The 19564-nt window shown below is 35.5% G+C and overlaps 1 protein-coding gene across 1 annotated transcript in view; it reads left to right on the forward strand.

Moving 5' to 3' along the window:
• Window positions 1–258: 258 nt before the first annotated feature.
• Window positions 259–19564, forward strand: part of LOC131042702 (uncharacterized) — a 31033-nt gene continuing 11727 nt past the window's right edge. The window contains exons 1-4 of the mRNA XM_057976028.2: window positions 259–499; window positions 13327–13387; window positions 13514–13608; window positions 13746–13779. Coding sequence (XP_057832011.1) covers window positions 275–499; window positions 13327–13387; window positions 13514–13608; window positions 13746–13779 — 415 coding nt within the window. The 5' untranslated portion in view covers window positions 259–274. The remainder of the gene's footprint in view (window positions 500–13326; window positions 13388–13513; window positions 13609–13745; window positions 13780–19564) is intronic.

Genomic DNA, 19564 nt, shown 5'->3' on the forward strand with positions numbered 1-19564 from the left:
TGATAGACTATATATTTACAAGGATTTATAAGACAAATAATAATTTTTTTCATTATTTTAAAATTGAAATATTATGCTACCGAGCAAAAAAAAATAAAAATAAAATTGAAATATTATGCTGTTTAAATATATGTAGCTAATGCTAGTTCTTATTAGAATTATATTTTTAATTAATTTTTCTTTAAAGGAGTAAAGCTCTCCCAACAAATTTAGGAGAACAATTTACTTGGTACAAAGTACAAATATTACATATTTCTTTTGAGGAAATCTTGAAATGTTGACTCTTTCCATGCTAATATTAATCCTGTCTGTTTGCATCCTTCAAAGTACGTATATATCTTCAACCTCAAACCCTCATATATGCCATGAAAACCAACCCCATAATTCTGTAAAAGAATTTGCAGGTTTTAGCACAGCAGCGATCATGGGATCTAACTGGGCACAGAAAACAATTTCCCTTCCTCCCAAGAAAAGAGGCTGCCATCTCGTTACCTCTCAAGTGAGTCTCTTCTTCTTCATTGTCTAATTCTCCTTTCTCAGATTCATGGGGTTTTTATTATTGTTATGGACAATTGCATACTTTGAAAGCCAGAAACAAAGCAATACATATTATACACATCACATTAACTATGTGTCAATTATATGAATGGAATATTCGATTAGGAATTTATTTTGAAGTAATTGAAGAAAGGAATTGATATTCCAGTCAAAATCCTAAACTTGATTTGCATTTGTTCGACTGTGAAATCTTGATAGATTATCAATCATTTTGTGATATGAGTAACCGATAGTAGAAGAATTACCAATTTATACTATAGAGCTCCAGGTTATTGCAGCAGTTTTACGATAACGTATGTCAATTTGAGAATATCAATTTTCAGGGTAATCGAATGCCTGTTAATCGACAGCCAATTTACTTAATAATGAGACCATTTGTAACTCATTTTTCACGAGGGGCTTCTTTATGTGAAGAACCACTCATGAAAGATGGCCCAAATGTTTGACTTTACATTAACATGCAGTTGATTTCATCAGAGATTGGTTTAGGTAAACTGCTACTCATGAAAGATGGCTGGCACAATTGACTGACCTTAAACATGTAATTGATTCCCCCAATTTATGATATCAGGTCGAGGTTAAAGGAAAATATAATTGTATTCTGCGTTTCAACATCCTGATAAATTAATGTGTACAAATTATTGTCATTCACGATGCAAGCAATGGCAATGATGAATCCATCGGCAGGGGTCAAAGAAGAGCCATGTATATTCCAAAGCAAGTCGAGATCCAAGTTCTGACTGCAGTGACTTGAGGTGTAGATCTGTTTCTCCGATGTAGAGTGAAGGGATACGACATGAGCTTCACTGTCTTAGGCACGGATTAGTATTTGAAGTGAAATTTCAGTATAGTTGTTGTGCTCGATTCTTAATTTCGTTGCCTTGCCCTTCATATTAGTCCATAGGTATGCACGATAAAGTTTCTTGGTTATATTTATATTTGCATTATATTTCCTTTTTGATCATCGATTTGACCCCCCTGTTAACATTATTCGCTTTATTCACAATTTTCATTATTTGCATATATTATGAATTATATTATATATTTATATATATGTATAGATATGTGATAATGTGTGTTGTGTGTGTGTGGATTTTTAATATATTTATGTAGTTATTATTTTTATTTTTTATATTTTATAAATTTTCAATAATTTCAATGTAATATATTTAAAATATTTAGATTAGATTTATATTAGTTGAATTGAATCACAAACTTTTTTGGTCAATTTTTTATTGCTAAACTAATCCAAATTTTGTTTTTGTTGAACATGAACACGAACACAAATCTTCTGACATAGTTCTACAAAATAAGATAAAACTTAAAGTGCACTTCAATAGACACATACGTGAAGAGGCAGAACAAGATAGTGCTAGCTGATTTTGAATCAGATAGATCAGATGTGAATCTCCAGAAAATCAAAATACAATGACAATTTGACTCCCCACATACCTTGTCAAGGGTTCCATGGGGATGTGTCCCTGGCCCTCAAACCCCTGTTTCTGCCCCCAATGGCATTTTGGGTACGTTGGGATGGGAGGGGATGTCCATTGGCTGTCTCCAGAAATCTTCAAAGTTTCAAAATGTTTCAGAAACGCAGTGCAGGAACAGGAAATGCTGCAGGACATTGGCTGTCCCCAAGGCAACTAAGGACGGTTGAGATGTCCCTTGAACATCATGGGGACAGCCAGATGTCCCTTGACCATCATGGGGACAGCCAGATGTCCCTGATGGTAAGTCAACTTTTTAAAGTGTTTTTAAAATAAATAAAAAAATGACGACATTAAAAGAAGATTGTTTTAAAATTCCTTCATTAATCTGATAATTTATATAGCCGTTAATTGTTATATAACTGTTTTAAAATTCCTTCATTACTAGAAAAAAATAGTGTTAAGATAGCGTTTCTGTTAAATGTTATATAACTTGTATCATTAGCTATGAATCTGAATCATAATATATTTATTGCTTTAATACTACTTACATGATTAATATTATTCCTGTTATACTGCTGTCATGATATATTTATTAATGCTATTTTGTCTTAATTTTGATGTCATATTGCTCAATATTAGTTAATCTTATAGATATTTGACTCTCTCTCTCGCTCTCTGTACATATATTGCCATTACCAAAAATTGGCCTCTGATTGCTGTGCCCGAAGTGCATCCTCTGCCATCTCACCATCCCATCCCCAAAACGCCTTGGAACATAGTATTTAGCCTTCTCAAAGTTGTACAATCAGCCTTATAACTGCACCATATGGCAAGTCTGTTATTATGAGGATCTGGTTACTACTGAGAGGGGGGAGGGGGTGAATCAGTAGTAAAACAGTTCTGCAATATTTCACAAAACAGTACCGGTAACTACTCAAACAATCTCTTAAACTGATTTATCAAACCATTCACCCAAGTGTTCATCATTATGCAAACAATGTAAAGATATCAAATGCACAAATCAACAATGCATCAACCACATGAACACAACGATTTTTCACATGGAAACCCAACTGGGAAAACCACGGTGGGAATTAACACCCACAATATATTTGCACTCTTTTGGAATGCGCCTGGTTAAAGGCCTAGCCCAGTTAAGAGCTTACAATATGCCTGGTTAAGAGCAGACCCTATTAGGAGTCACTCGGTCAAGGGATTTTGCCTCAGCCCTGTTAGGAGCTTTACCCTGTTAGGAGTAACCTTGTTAGAGGATTTTAAACTCAAGTTAATGAGCCACCCGGTGAATGGATTTACAATATCAGACCTGTTAGGGTCTACCCGATTAAGGGATTTCAAACTGCTGTAACTGTTAGGGAACAACATGGCAAATGATCTGATTACAACACTTCCTTGCTTGCTAGTACAGATCCTTTTCAGCACAACTCTGCTACACACATGCAGACACTTCAATCCGGTTCAGCAATACCTTCGTCTCAAAACCACCGACACTAAAACTCTTCTCCAACTAGCCCTAAATACAATTTTCAATTAGGGCGGCTACAAACCCTAATTACATCAACAAGATTACATTACAGATCAATATAGATCATTACAACAAATTTCTAGATGATTTCCGCCGTTGAATGATCGTCGCACATCGATTTGATAAGCAATCAAACCTTTGTCACATTCTGCTAAGCACTTCGTTGTTTCCCAAGAAATCTGATCTTTGTACGTGCTCAAACACTATCTTATCATTACACACGGATTATGACACGTCATCACTAAGTTATGATCATGATAAGATCCACCGCCAAACCATAAATCATTACCGGTTGAAGATCTGTCACTGGTATTCATTCTTCTCCACAGAGTTCATATCAGTTAATTATAAATGTGCTTTCCGGTTCACCAAACTTTATGCGATTTCAATCACAGACTCATGCCAATGTTATGAACATATATTCTGAACCGCAACACTTGAATCTTTTCCAATCGTCCGTACCAGTCTCTTGATCATCGCTCTGTTCCTGTTTACTGGTTGACAACAACTTAGCAGTTTTGCTGTCCAACTGAGTCCACCACTGGTACCAGTTAGGCTATACTGGTAGGTCTAGATGACTTGGATGACTAAACAAACATGGTTGCCATCAATGACAACACAAATAAAGCCATCAAACAACTTATTACAACTATACCAACAATCTCCCCATCATATCAACTTTACCGGTCATCTTCTCATCATCATCATCATCATCAGTTATGCCAACAATCCAGTCATCTTCTCATCTCATCATCATCTCCATCAGTTATGCCAACAAAGTCATATCGATTTCATTCCATTTGGTGGTTTGCACATCATTAATTATTCTCATTATATGCACATACCAAATAAACAGACTATACTGGTTCTCTAGCAGTGAAATCAAACTACCTTTAGAATAAAATGTCTGGACACAACTCTTGGAAAATCAATTTAAAATGAGCAAAAGGTCTCAATTTGATTAATTTTATCATTTGGATTTTGGTTAAGTCTCAATGCTTCTTGAGTTAGAGACCTGAAGAAACCATAGGGATGGAGTGCAATATGCCCTGTGTGCCATGGCAACAAGGAAGGACAAAGGTAGTTTTGTAACTGTTAAAACATGATAACATGATTTAGTTTTGAACAGAATGTGCTACATGGTGATCCTTAATTTGCTATCCTATGAACAAGCACAATTCACCCAACATATATTTTCCAAAACTACAATATTTTTATTATCCAATATTCTTAACTTTCTGTGTGAAGAAAAACAACAACAAATTATATCTAAGTAGAGTCTGAGAGTTCTGAACCTTCTGACTGTAGAAAAAACAGACATAGAATGACATTGAAATGAAATACAAAAAGAAACGTACCATACAAAAGATGCAAATATTCAACAAGGAAAAACCCTCTTGTTGTAAAAACTCTTGAACTACTTTTAACCATCTGGAACACCACAGGATTATTTATTTGCTTTAAACAATTATAATGTGCTTCCTCATATAGAAAAATGCTACAAAAGTCTCCTTTGTTTCTAATTACTCTTCTCTCAAAATTGGCCCCTGGACAACAATTTAAGATCAGGGGTACATTGGGAAATGTCCCTGCCCCTTTCCCATGTCTTCTCACTCCTTTCGCATTTCTGGAACACAGGAACATCCAAAAAAGTCCCCTGGATTTAAAAAAGGACAATTGAAAACACAAAAAATGAACCACCAGAAAAAATTCCATAGGTTTGAAGAATACCATTGAAATTTTGTGATCAATCTAATATTTCTTCTCAAAGATGATATCTTTATACTAGAGATTCAAGAAAAAGATAAAATAGTCCATAGGCATTATTATTACTTCTGTCTTCTCTTTCAGTGTCCTGCAATCTATCCAGTTATAGTTTTATTATTTGATAGGTAGTAGGTAGGCTGAATTCCGTGAATCTATATATTTGAGCTAAGAGATGATTCAACAGTAACACAACTATTCAACTCCTTTGGTTGTTGGAAAGTACCTTTTTCCTTAAGACTTAGTATTTCTTTATCTTCTTCTTTCCTCACAAAGGTTCTAGTGTCATTTATGGACGTAGAGGACTGAGAGCTTTAAATCAAACTGTTGAACTTTTTGCGAACAAGCAGACATCCCTCCACAAATTCATTGTTTTGCCTTTAAGATATGCGAAAGGCATTGCCATGGAAAGGCTAATGATTGATTCAAGTGCCTAGAGTAAGTAAAGGCAAGCGAAGGCTAAAGAGTCCATTAAAAAAAAAAAATAAGAATAGGGTTATTTTTATAGGAAGCATATTTTCAGGGAGGGCTTCCTTGTCATTAAGTATGAAAAGACTTATTGTAGTTAAGAATTTTTCTTTTATGTAAATTGTGTCATCTAGCTGAGTGAGCTCTTATTACATGGAAGATTGGCTTGCTATCTATAATTAGGAGTGGCTCACTTGAAAGATTTGGCTGTTGCATTTACTTGTGGTATCATGGCAGTTTCTAATTGTTTTTAATGGTGGAAAGTTTAATTAAATATGATATGATTTGTTTGTTCCAAAACTTTTCTTTTGGATTTTCGTGCAAAGTTCCCTAGGCAGATTTGTACTTATCTATTTGATTGTTTCCAAGAAAGTTTTTATGATCATGTATGGACATAGGGAAATGTCACAGTCACAATCTCTCCTTGAGAGGTGGAGAATGAATCCCAACCATTACCTCTAGAGTGGCTGGATCATGGCCTTTAGATTGCTTGTGACTCCTTAAAGACAAATAGACAAAAAGGGAAAAGGATTTACTTATGTTTCTTTGAGTTTCCATCTGTTGTGACGTTTTCACACATCACCCCATTGCAAATGGGGACCTCCTTTTTTTGCTTTTTAGGGTAGTCTTTTGGCGTCTTGGAGTTTTGTCTCTGATCTCTTGCCTCTACAAATGAGTCAAGGGTTACAAAATTTAGAGGAGTCATCAAAATCGATAAGGAGAAGTGTTGGTCAAAACAACGTTCCGATGCTATGGATGTGTTTAGATCAAAGTTCCCAAACTCGGACTCGGCTCGGACTCGGCAAGGCCGACTCGACTCGTGACTCGGCAACAACTCGGCAATGACTCGGAAAAATTAAAAAACCCTTGAAATTTAGAGATTTTTAATGATTTAAAACTTGTTTCATGCACCCATTATTGAATAAAGCTTAAAGACACTATAACATCATCAAATAGAAGCTCTAGCTCATCCTCAGCCTCAGCCTCAGCCTCAGAGTAGTTTGTCTGCCTCCTACAAAGGCGTCTAAGGTAGGTCCTGGATGACTGAGTAGCCATAGTCTCCGCCTGTGAGGTGCCACAATGATCAACATCAGTTGTGCCTGTGCCGGATCGTGCTCTATCCTCCTCCTCTGCCATTGCCATAGCCTCAGCCTCTTTGTTTGCCATGTCTGACATGCCGTAGCACGAGTCCTGGAGCTCAGACTCGGTGAGTTTTACCATAACTCGCCTGACTCGCCCGAGTCAAGCGAGTTATGAGCAAAACTCGCCGAGTCCGAGTCATGAGTTGTCAAAACTCGCTGAGCTTGGCTTGATTTGCCAACTCGGCAAACTCGCCTGACTCACGGTGAGTTTGGGAACTCTGGTTTAGATAGGTCGAAGGAGTAGAAACACGATTTCCTTGGGTCAATTTTGACAACTTCCTATTTTTAGGAAATTTTGCTTTTTTTTTTTTTTTCTAAATTTAGAAAGTTTTGTTTTTGGCATTTTGGGGCCAATCTGGGGACTTGCTTTTTTTCTAAAAGTAAAAAGTTGCTTTTTAGAAAAAGTAAAAAGTTGGTTTTTCAAAAAATAGAAACTTGCTTTTTTTTTTCTTTTTCGAGATCATAGGTGGTCATTGGATCAGAAGGAATGTCAAGTCAGGAGAATTCATGTAGAATAAACTAGGTGTGGAATTGCTTTCGAATCTAGAGGATAATTCCAAAAGCTAATTAAAAATTGACTGTAAGGAACTTGGATCGAGAAAATCTCTTGTTCAAATCATGAAGAATGGCAATCCATGGAAGAATTTCTTGTTTCATGATGAAGTCCGCCTTGGAGATTAGGAAAATTCCTATCCTCATACCAAGTCTCCCCTCCCTATGGCGAAATTTCCAAAGCAACATGAAGTCCACATTGGGACATGAAAAAGTTCCTCATCAACACATGAAGTCTGCCTTGAGACATGAAAAAGTTCCTCATCAATTGAAGTCCGCTCCAACATCATAAAAAATTCCTTGCTCCAAGACCAAGTCCGCCCAAGACATAGGGTAGATTCCTTGTGGGCAAGCAAAGTCCGCCATGCTTTGTGAGGAAAATTCCTAATGGTATTATGAAAGTAATTGGTAAAAAACTTGATTGTATTAACAAATGATCAAACGATCATTAAATAGAATTACAAGAATGATGTTTCTAAAAAAGAAACAATCGTAAATAGAAAGAATCTAAATATTTACAATATAATACATAATTGACCATTAAATTATAATAAAGAATATTATTCTAATAAATGGAACATGAACTCCGCCCTCCAAGATGGAAAAATTCCAAAGCAAGGTGAAGTCCACCGTGGAGGCATTAGAATTCCAATCAAGGATGAAGTCTGCCTAGGGAAGGGTGAAGTTTCCGAGTTAACATCAAGTCTGCCCAAGGTGAGGAAGAGAAGATTTAGCTAAGTGTTTTGGCGTGATAAATCCTATCCAAGTGCAAAGTCCACCCAAGATGAAGAGAAGGAGAAATTCGGCTATGTTGGTGGATTGAAAGAAAAGTGGAAATCAAGTGCCAAGTTTGCCTGAGGATAGTCAAAATTCCTTGTCCAAATGTTAATTCCGCCTTGGGAATAAGAGAAATTCTTTGACCCAACATCAAGTCCGCTCAAGCAAATGGAATGCCTAAGTGTTGAAAAGGTTCGAAACTCTATAAAATTTGGCGCTGTGTTGAAAAAGTTCGAAAGTACAAATTTCCAAGACATCTTTCGGGAAAATTTCAAAACCAATTTCCATGCTTGAAGACAAATTTGAAAGTGATTCCTTTAGCAATTTGAGGGATTTCATCAAGATTCCCAGGTTTACTAAGTGTTGAAGGCAGATTTTCATTCAAAATTCCAAATTTCTTTCAGACTTTCAGTCGGAGTTTCTAATTTTTTGAACTTCCAAGAGAAATTTCACTTCAGATTCTTCAAGTTTTATTCAAAATCATCTTTTTTTTATGCTTTTAGGGGCAATTGCTTCAATTTCCAAAATTTTACTAAGTCTAATTCTTGGAATTTCATGAGTTAGATAAGACTTATTAGTTATTCTTTGAAAATTCCTTCAAACTTTGCACTCTAGGCTGAAAATCAACATCAAACCCCCTTATTGTTTTTAACTTGGAAAATTTTCTTGATTTTCAGGTGGTAGATGTCAACTCAAGGAGGGATTTCTAGAAAGACATGCGAAGTTCAAAGTTGGAGTCCAAGATCGTGACGAAATGGAAGAGAGTTGGGGATACCAACCTTGGCCATGTGGACCTCAGAGACTTCAAGGAAAGAAGAAGAAAAGAAGAAACGATCCAAGCAGTCTGAGACAAGGACATGGACATAGAAAGCCAAAGTTTAGAGCAACTTCTTCACTTTTGCAAATCCAATATAGAAGCAGCATTTTAACAAGGCATCCTCATTTCTGTCCATTGAGGATGGTTTTTCGAAAATTGGAAATAGATTGGATAACCACTTTTGCCACATGTGAAGATGAGGTGGATATTTTGCCAAGTGTCCCAATGGAAGAGCTTGGCCCTATAGTGACTAGGTTCATTGAATTTGCTGCCAAAGAAAAGGATAAGGGACACCCACTTCTAGAAGAAAGTTGGATTTGATGGTTGTTTATTTCTCATTGGCCCACTTTGGATAACTATTGTAACAAACCCTAATTAGGGTTTAGGGTTTTAATCTTGGTCGTCGATCTTGGATCAATCTGGGCTGTTGCTTTGTAATGGGGTGCTTATATAAACCCTCCTCTCATTTGTAAATGAGATTTTTTTGAGAAATTGTTATAGTGATACTTTTCAAGTGCTAAGACATTATTCATTGTTCAATTGTTGGTGAATTTTGTCCACTTTTGCAAGTTAGCATGGTTTCTTGGTTCTCAATAGAATAGATTTCATTTTCAAGTTGATAGATTGAATGAAAAATTTGATAGAATTGCTTGTGGAATGGATGTGTTCATACTTTTGATGATTGGATGATTTTTGATTTTGTGCAAAGTTAGCCTAAACCAGTAAATGAAAACTTAACTTCTATTGCTATATTCATTGTTCAAAATGTTAGTGAATATCAGTGATATGAAAATCTTTTGAATTCCTTAGAAGATAGCACCATTCTTGTGTAGTTATTGAATTTGGCGAAACAAGAATTGGTTTTGAATTCCACTTCTGCAATTTCTATCTCCAAAGTTCATAGGATTAGCCTAAGGTTAGAATTATCTTCCTAGACCTTTCCTTTTGCCTTTTTTTTCTAAGTCTTAGTAAAAGTAGGATCAAAAAGAACTCATTGCAAAATCATTCCAAAAGAAGAAAGTTAAAAGTGTCGGCAATCAACAAAATCCTTTGATTGATTCACTTCTCAAACAATTGTGTAAGTCCCCTTTGAGATTACCAGCATATCACAATGAACCAACTGAGACTATCCGCATGAATCTGGAACCTTGGAGTCGTCTTTGTGATCACACAGTCCATCTGTTTAGCACATAGAAGATTTTGATCAAGAGAGAATAGGATATCTCTGGGTATTTTATTCTGAGTTGTGCGTGCATAAAAAACACAGCAACACCCTCATGACAGAAATTTTACCATATTTTGGGAATGGCAGGTAGACAGGGCAGGAGACAACAAATTGGATATATTTGTAACTATTACCACAAGAAAAAAAATTAAAAAAAACATATTTATAGCTTTTCATTTACATAAAAACATCATGTTTTTTGACAAAGCAAATGCGTATTTTTTAATTTTGTCCAGGGCTAGGAGTAATGAACCTATAATATTTTTGATATTTAATAAATGTCTCACCTTGGTACTTGGAGGGAGATATATTTACAACCATACAAGGTTACTGTGTCACTGTTGGCCAGTTTATACTGTAGTTGAATGCTCCCTCTTTAGTTCCCTCAATCTGAGCATCAGATGGTGCTTTCAGGGTTTGAACTGGGGACCATACACATATTGGGCCAGCATGTTACGGCTGCACAGGGAGAGACCTCCAAGTTAATCATCACCAAACATTCTAAAAAGCTGCATTAAAACTAAAAAAATAATTAGCATTGTTGCGATTGAGAAGTGAACAATGAACATTGAACACGTAAAATTAAAATAAATTTGGACTTGTGAAATTGCAAATATCTCACTCTCACAAGCCTTTTTTTTCCCCTGTTCTAAATCTGATTTTCTTTTTCTTTTTTAAAGTTATTCTATAATATTGTATTCTAAAGGCTATTGGTGAAATCTTTCTTTCTGACAGCTTAGGGACATTCTCAACACGCTAGGGATGTTCCCAGTAATCTGGGACGGCCCTCAAATGTCCTGGGACAGAGACATCTGTGAACTTTTTGGAAAAATGGGATGTACCTTGGATGGCTCCCTGAGGGACCAAACTTCCTAGTGATGGCTGGAGGGAAAGATGTTTAGGTGATGTTTGGGAGGGAAAATAATTTAGGTAATGTCTAGTTAACGTTTGTCCCTGACCCCAAGTCTCTCCAAAACAGCAGTGGATGCCCCATTCCTTCAGGCCAGGAATGTATAATACTTTTTCTTGGGTTTTCACTTGTCAAAACAGAGCTGTGCATATGCATAGAATGTAACAATCCTCTGAAACTTAAATCCAGATGCTTTGTTTTTGCTTCACAAACCATGTCTGTGGTCTGTGATCAAGGTGGATCGCATGTGTATGGCCTGTGATCAGGGTGAATCGTGTGTAGGAAGTTGGCCCAGCAAATATATCTGCAGGACAGAAAATACAATGAATTATTTTATAAAATAAATAATATCAATTGTAAAATAAAATAAAATAATATTATAATAGAAGGATTAAATAATATTATTATTGATGTTGCTGACTAATACATTGGATGTGTGCACTTTGGAGGTTGGTTTTTTCTTGAGAGGGTTTTCCTAGGGTATATTTGTGTCATTTCTCTTATTGTGGTTGCTTCTGTTCTTTTTCTCATTCTTTCTCATGTTTAAGTGTTGTTTTATATGCTATTATGTTGCTAACATTTTTGTAGATTGATTTATGTAATATTCTTCTCCAAGGGTTAATAGGGAAATAGCTGCATGTTTAATAGTTAAGCTTTGTTTTTAGTTTAATTGCTGAGGGATTTGTGGGTTTTTTTTTTTCTAACAAGCATTTGAAACTGTAGGTGAACTCTCTTGTTTGCCAAGTGACTGGTCACTTTTTTCTTGTTCTTGCTGACATGGTTAAAAGAAATTCTAGCAAACTATCTATAAATAGTTATAAAGTTGAGCTGCCAAGTTGAGAAAGCTCCTTAATTTACTGTATCAGTGACTATCTTGGACTTTTGTAACCCAGATAGATCTGTTTAGAGAAGGGTGCTTTCTTTGTTTATTATTGGAAGTTGTGTAAGTCGAGGCTAAAAAGGAGCATCAACTTGCCTTTATGATCCATCTAAACATCCCTTCCACCAGCTGAGCCAGGGTTGCCATTAGTGTTATCATTGAAATTGAATTTTTAAGTTTCCTTCATTAGTAGTATTTACTTTCTCATTGGACATTGAAGGCCTAGATGTTCTCAGCTCCTTAGCAGTGATGAAATTACAAACCTTTCCAATACAATAATTACAGTTCATAAATTCAACCATATTATATTCCTAACATGGAATTTATTTCTTCTGAAGTTTATATTAGCAGTTTCTCTTTTCTTTTTCTTTTTAGGACAGTTTTGTTTACTAGTGTATTTATTTGTTTTTGTTTTGATGCCCTACCATTCTCAGAACAGGTGGGTATTGGGAATTGAACTCGTTTCTTCTCCTTGGCAAGGAGAAATCTATCATCCAACCATAATTTAGAAATGCATTTGAATTGTATGTTTGACTTTAATCTTAACCCCGCTATTAGAAAATCAGACTTGATTTCTTGAAAGAGGCAAACGTGTTATCCCCGATGTTTGTATGTTTGCCTGGGCCCTATATTATATGATACCTAACCAACCATGCCTTCTTTGGGCTCAATTAAATTAAGGGCATGTCTGGGTGTGCAAGATTTGTGGACTTATTATCTTTTTATTGTCTATTACACACCTGGAACTCCTAATGACAGTTTTTTTTCCTTGCTAGAAAACATTTTTTCGGAAAGAAAATCACACCATTATGAATGGAAATTTTGATTTGTGCAGGATGTTGGGATTCACGTGGAAGGAGAAAGCTAGATGTGAAAAGATAGGTTTGACAGTTTGCAGAAAACTGCTCTGTAGAAAGGAAAAACTATTTTAAGAAAACAGACAAACATAAATGTAGATGAAAGCTAGTGGATTAAAAGTGTACAGATTGTTGATACTCTATTTCTGTCTGATTCACTGCTTAAAGACATTGAACAACAATTCTCATGTTTATGAAATTTGGAATGTGGAAGCAAAAATGTTTTCATAGTAGCTTCACTTAGAACATACACTGGAATAATCTGTTCCTATTCTGTGTCATGCTTATGCATTGACGAAGCTGTTTATGTGCACATTATTGCCTAATTTAGTATTTCCCAATATTTTTGTTATATTATTAGACTGTCAGGAATAAATATACTTGCATCTGTGTTTCGCAGGTTGTAAAAGAGATTCAATCAGAGTTACAAGGATTCAAGATTGGACTCGCACACTTTTTCTGTGAGAACTAGACTCATCTATCATATAAACTCTGGAAAGGATGCCAAGAAATCATAAAATACTTCTCAACAATTTGTCATTATATTTTAGTTGTTTATCTCTTTAATTACATTTCTTTATATACAGTGCAACACACAAGTGCATCACTGACAATAAATGAGAACTACGATTCAGATGTTCAGCATGATACAGAAACTTTTCTCAACAGGATAGTTCCTGAGGTCAGCTTGTCTAGAATTTTTTTAATGGCTATCTTAAAACTTGTTGACAGAAATTGCAAGCCTACCTTGGTACAATCAATTGTTTCAGGAGGCAGAGTCTAACAGTAGACTTCATTCATTGTGCATTTTGTATGCAGGGAAGGTCAGCTCCATGGAGGCATGTTATGGAAGGTTGGTTTTACTTTGGGTCTTAAATACATTTACATGTTATTGGCAGTGCATTTTTTTGAATTGCGATTTTATTGAAATCTGACTATTTTTCCAATTCAACATGAATGTGTAATCTACTTGCCCTAATCCCTGGAAAACAAATTGCATTGGAAGGCATTCTGCAATTCATAAATTCACTTTTTATTTTGTCTGACATGATTATGGATTCCAACACTTGGACCGTAACACTGAACCATATGGAAGAGTTGGTTTGATGGGGGAATCAAAGAGTTTCATTATGGACCATATCTTGGAAATGAATTTACTGGAAATGAATTTGAAAACTCTTATCTGATTTAAGGGAAATGAATCTGAAAACTCTTTGTGATATCCTAGAAATAATGCAAACTCTATCTTATATGCTGGAAATGAATGAAATTGTATTTGCCAAGAATGCCTAAGGAAGTGTGTATTCTGGACGTCTTGGGATGCAGGTTTTAGGCTTAAGACAGGTTCAATAAACTGATCTCATAAATAAGTATATAGCTAGCAGCTTCCTTTGATGTCCTCTAACTTAGAAGCAAGCCTTGAAATGGTCTCATAGAAGTATTGAGGCCATTCTCCAAGATTTGGTGGAACCGTGGAGGTGTTAACCAAGATTTGCATATGAGTCCTTGATAAACTTTTCAATTTCATGTACATACATATAAAAAATATTGGGAGAAAAATGGGATCTATAATTCACACCAGTGGTGATATCCTTAAAAAATCCACAAAGTGCACAGAAACAGTTGTTTGATTAAGTCTCAGGATGGGCAAGAGAAGAAAATCAGGCAACCCAGGAGCATAAAGCCTCTGGAAGAGAAGACCTCAATGAAGCAGGAATTGAATAACAAAGAATACCTATTTGGCCTCATTAACAGCACAGGTTGTGAAGACAGTCTATTATCTTACAGTCCTTGAATCCAACTTAACCCTTGGTCCTAAAGCCACTGAAAATAGAAGCATATGACAGTAGTGTAAAGCTTGGAAAAAGTATCTCTAATCATGATTGTTCTGTAATTATTTGATTCAGAGTCTCAGATATGCCCTCAGTCTTTTCAAAATGGCATTTCTCGTAAACCAGACTAGCATTGAAATTTTGTAAGTTTAAAAAAAATAAAAAGTAAAAAATCGCCAAGTCTTAGGCCAAGACTTGACAAGACTCTTGCGAGTCTTGTGAGACTCAGCAGCTGAGTCTTCCAAACTCGGTGGGAGTGCTTCACCTTGGACTCGTTGAGTCTTGGCGAATTTAGTTTCTTTAATCAAACAGTAGACAACTTTTTCTTTATAATTACAGAGGCCAAGGACTGACTCAGAAGGTCTGTTTTCCTCATTGTGCCACTGGTTTTCATATCTGAGGTCATTGATGTTACCAACCTACTCTGATTTAACTTTACAACAACTTCTATATTACAGCATTTATGGAAGAATGGATCCGTGTTAACAAAGAGAAAGATGACCTTCTCATATTCTCTATACAGATCCCTTAATTTTGGTTTCTAAATTCTCTCTAGGATATCCTTCTGTCACATAAGCACCTTCCTCAAAGGAATGTCTCACATTTTGATGTCCTGTTTAGATTTACTTGTATGACAACTTGGGTTTGTTCTATGCAGTAAATGTTACAGCTTCAAAAGAAACTTTAGATTTGATGAACTTTGTTGGAAATCTATGATGTATTCCATTCTGGGGAAAAGAAACTGCATTTGGGTGCTAGAAAGGGCTTCAAATAACTCCTTTTCTTGTTTGAAAATGCAAAAAACTCTTTACAATCAACAGACCATTGCAATCTATTCTAGCAAAATAATTTTTTCTACTCTCAGAGCAAGATAAGTACTTTTGAGGCAAACAACAAATCTGCAGTCAATAATCGTCAAGCAACCATCATTTTGGATGATAAATACAATAACGAGGATGTACCAGAATGTCAACTTGCAGTCCAAGACTCAGAGACCACCAGCGAGTCATCTATTTTTATCTAGGGTAAGCTCCAGTTTCATTCTATATTCACTCCTATTTTGAATCAATATAGTTCTTGTGTGGTTCAACCTTAATGGTCTCTAGCATTGTTGATCTTATCTCTAGAACTGGACTCCTTCACTATACTTCTTAATATGCAACTCCTTTACACCCTTCTCCACATTCAATACTGAAACTATTTAAATTCTGTGTCACCCTTTGCCATAGGAAGTGGGATCTTTTTCCGGGTTCTGTGGCAATCCCATTACCCATAATAATCCATATTCATCCAGCTACAAGGCCCACCAACCCAATGCCACCAAAAATTAGCCACCTACTTAGCCATTCCTCGCTTAAACAACCATTCACCTTGCTCTCACCAAAATCAACGACACATTGAATGGGCTAATGAAGGCAGTTGAGGTTCAGAACATGTTGCAAGATCTCAAACGAGTGAATACTAATTTACTGCTGCAAAATCTGCAATGCATCAAAGAAAATCAACGAGGTATCATCTCTTGCCTTCAGCAAGAAGGAGGTTTAGTTGTTATGAGACTCTTCTATTATTGTGTCTTAAACAAAAAAGAGGCCATTGAGAGGATTCCTTGCTCTAAATGGATCACAAGGGACAATGCTAGAGTCAACCAGCAGCTGTAGGCAATGTCTATCCAGAATTCTGGATGCACTTTTTACCAAAATATTAAATAATTATTAATTCAAAGTCAAATGTATCATGTACAACATATAACAAATTAATAAATATTTTGATAAAAAAGTGCATCCAGTACTCTGGATAGGTACTGTTGCAGCTCACCAAAATATTTGTGCCCAATGAAGTAGCTGGGCTTGCTAATCAATGGAACATACCTTTAAACAACCATGGCAATGGTTATCTTAAATAGTCTGAAACTCAGAAGGACACCCATTTCCAGCAGTGGAAAAAGAATCTGCACTACTCTTGTCATCAACAATTAGGCTAATTACACGGAGAGATGTAACTACAGTGGCAGTGAGGGATGGAGTGTAATGGCTTGAGTGTGTTAACAGAAAGTTAAAAACTATAAAAGAGCCAACACATATTTTAAAAAAACTAGAACTATAAAATAATTTTTAAGTAAATAAAATAAAATAACTCTTCAAATAAATAAAAATGTAAATTAAAGGAAAATAAAATAACTCGTAAGTAATCAATATAAAATAAAATAAAATAGATCTTCAGCAAATAAAGCTCTTATACTGAAAATAAAGTAAACAACGTAAATAAAACATAATAATTTTTAAGTAGTTCTAAAGTAGAACAAGATAATAAACATTCCCTAAATACTAATTTATGCTAGGAGTTTTGGTAAATTGACATTTAATACTTTATACAAATGCTTATCTTTGTCAAAAAGAAGAGAGTGGAAGCTAACTTATTCTGTAGCTTTTACCGAATGGCGATTGCTGCCAGTTATGTTAATGTTTCCCATAGTAACTGAAAGTAGTCATTTCGTGAAAAGTGATTCTTGAATTGTCTAAGAGGCATGGTTTCCTTTTTCTGACCTGAAGTTTGCTGGATGCCAAGACTGTGGTCAGATTGTAATGAATTTTCTGCTTTGGTGTCCCTATCTGGTTTAAAATGTTAAGAAGTTCCAATCACTAAATGATTGATATAGCTGTTCTTTTCTATGCAAAACTAGTATTAGTCAGTCCAAAATCTTCATTGTTTTTGTTAATTAAGTGCATACATGACGATTATAACAATAAATAGAGAGCATAAGCATGCATGAAAATGGAGCGCAATAAAGCTTTTGCCTTGAAGAAAGCCAATGCAGGTAAAAACTCCAGAAGAGTCAGGATTCACCTCCCCTGGCCACTATCTGCTTGCTGGTTATAGAGTTCAACTGCCTTCTAGAGGCCTTGTTGACTCATTACACCTCCAAATGAATGTCCAAACATTTACATGACAATGCCAGGTTTTTCTAACCTCCTCAAGTACTTGTTGACATATGTTTGTCATTGATGTCAGAGATAAAACAATACAGCACTTACATTCTGTTCTTTCTGTGCGATGTGATATACCATGTCTTGAGATGTCTGCAAAATAGTTCGAAGATTAGTAATATTCGGCAATACATTCCACACATATGGTCACGGCAGAGAAAATACTTATCGTGTTGAGCATCTGGCATATAATCATGGCAGGACATATTGTATGAAGTGTCGGGTATACATCTGACACATACTGTTATCAAGCGAAAAATGCTAAGGCTTTATCAGGCAAGCAAGGACACAGGTCACTCAATCATTTATCGGGCTAGCAGGCAGATGGTCAATTTTTTTATTTGTAAATGAGCACAAAGATTTTGCACATTAAAATGTATGCTTTATATAAGTTTGTTCAATCAGTTTGGAAGTTATTTGTTTATTGAAGACTAATCACGTGAGAATCTAATTTGATCATATTCTGATCATATCAAGTAAATGTTAATTAATATAAAGTGATTATGGTTCAAGACAGTTATATCTGGCAGTTCGAACTTTCTAACTGATGTGGAAGTTAATTAGTTTAAACTTCCCTATCATTGAAGAAAGGGAGTATTATATATATGAGCAGTGTTTAAAGTTGAAAGAGAGTTGATCGAATGTGAAATATCCTGTGAAAAAAAATATCATTCAGATGTTTGGGTTGAGTGATATTATTAGATTTTATGAGTCTGAAGTGTGAAGCTTTGGCATTGTAATGGAGAAAGACCTTTTGCAAGTGCTGTGACTGGTAATTATTGTTCATGAAAGTTTGGTATTGCAGTTGAATTTTATTGATAAATTCTGTTTCAAAAGACATATATGAAATACCGTAGAATTGTTCTGAAAATCATTTGAGTGCAGATACAAATTGATATGATGTGTTTAAAAGAAAGTTCCTAATTCAAAAGCACATATTGTGAAGAAAGTTAGTACTTAGAAATCATTTTCAGAAATAAATTTGATATGTTGTGAGGCATTCATATAATGCTGAGTTAGTGCTCAGATTGACAAGTTTGTGACTAAGACGGTTGGTGCTCTCTAGCAGAGTTTTGATTAGGTTGGTGCCTTTAACATTCTATACATCAGAAAGAGTTGGTGCTCTTGAGATAGGGGTTTGGTGACTCAGTAGATCCTAGTAGCGTTACTCACCGTGGTTTTTCCCATCTTGGGTTTCCACGTCAAATCTTGTGCAGTTGTTCCTTGTGTGATTGCTTTGCATTGTTATTTCAGTTTCAGTTTAAAAGCAATTTTACAAAAGGATTTAATTGATCAAAAAGTTTTAAGATTCATTTACTACTGATTAACCCCCCGCCCCCCTCCAGTAGTAAATCTGTGTTCTACAGTACTCTTTAACATAAACAAGGCTACTTGATTGATGCAACTTTCAGAATTACTGTTGGATTATTTGTCATTGATGTCAAAGGCTTAATTGAGTTTGATTATGAATTTTTGGTTGAGCTGCTTGCCCTCTTGGTTGCTTGAGGTGCTTGCTTGGCTGTCAGCTTGAGCTAAGTGTGTGTCTACTTCAGTAGCTTGTGTGCTTACTTGTCAACAAGTTAGCTGTTACATCAGATTTTGTGCCACATAATCACTTGAATATTAAAAGGGTCAATGTGTATTGCAATCGAATTAATTCCTTTGAGGTGTGATAATCATTTCAGACTTTATTAATTAGCAAAGGAGATATATGCACACTCAAAACCTTTGCTAGGCATTAAATTATTTAAAAGGAGGCTGTGCATTTTTCCTTTATGGTTGACTATTCTTTTATAGTTTGAGTGATTTTTTTTTTAGAAGC

Source organism: Cryptomeria japonica, chromosome 4 (assembly GCF_030272615.1).
Source record: "Cryptomeria japonica chromosome 4, Sugi_1.0, whole genome shotgun sequence".
Taxonomy (NCBI): Eukaryota; Viridiplantae; Streptophyta; class Pinopsida; order Cupressales; family Cupressaceae; genus Cryptomeria; species Cryptomeria japonica.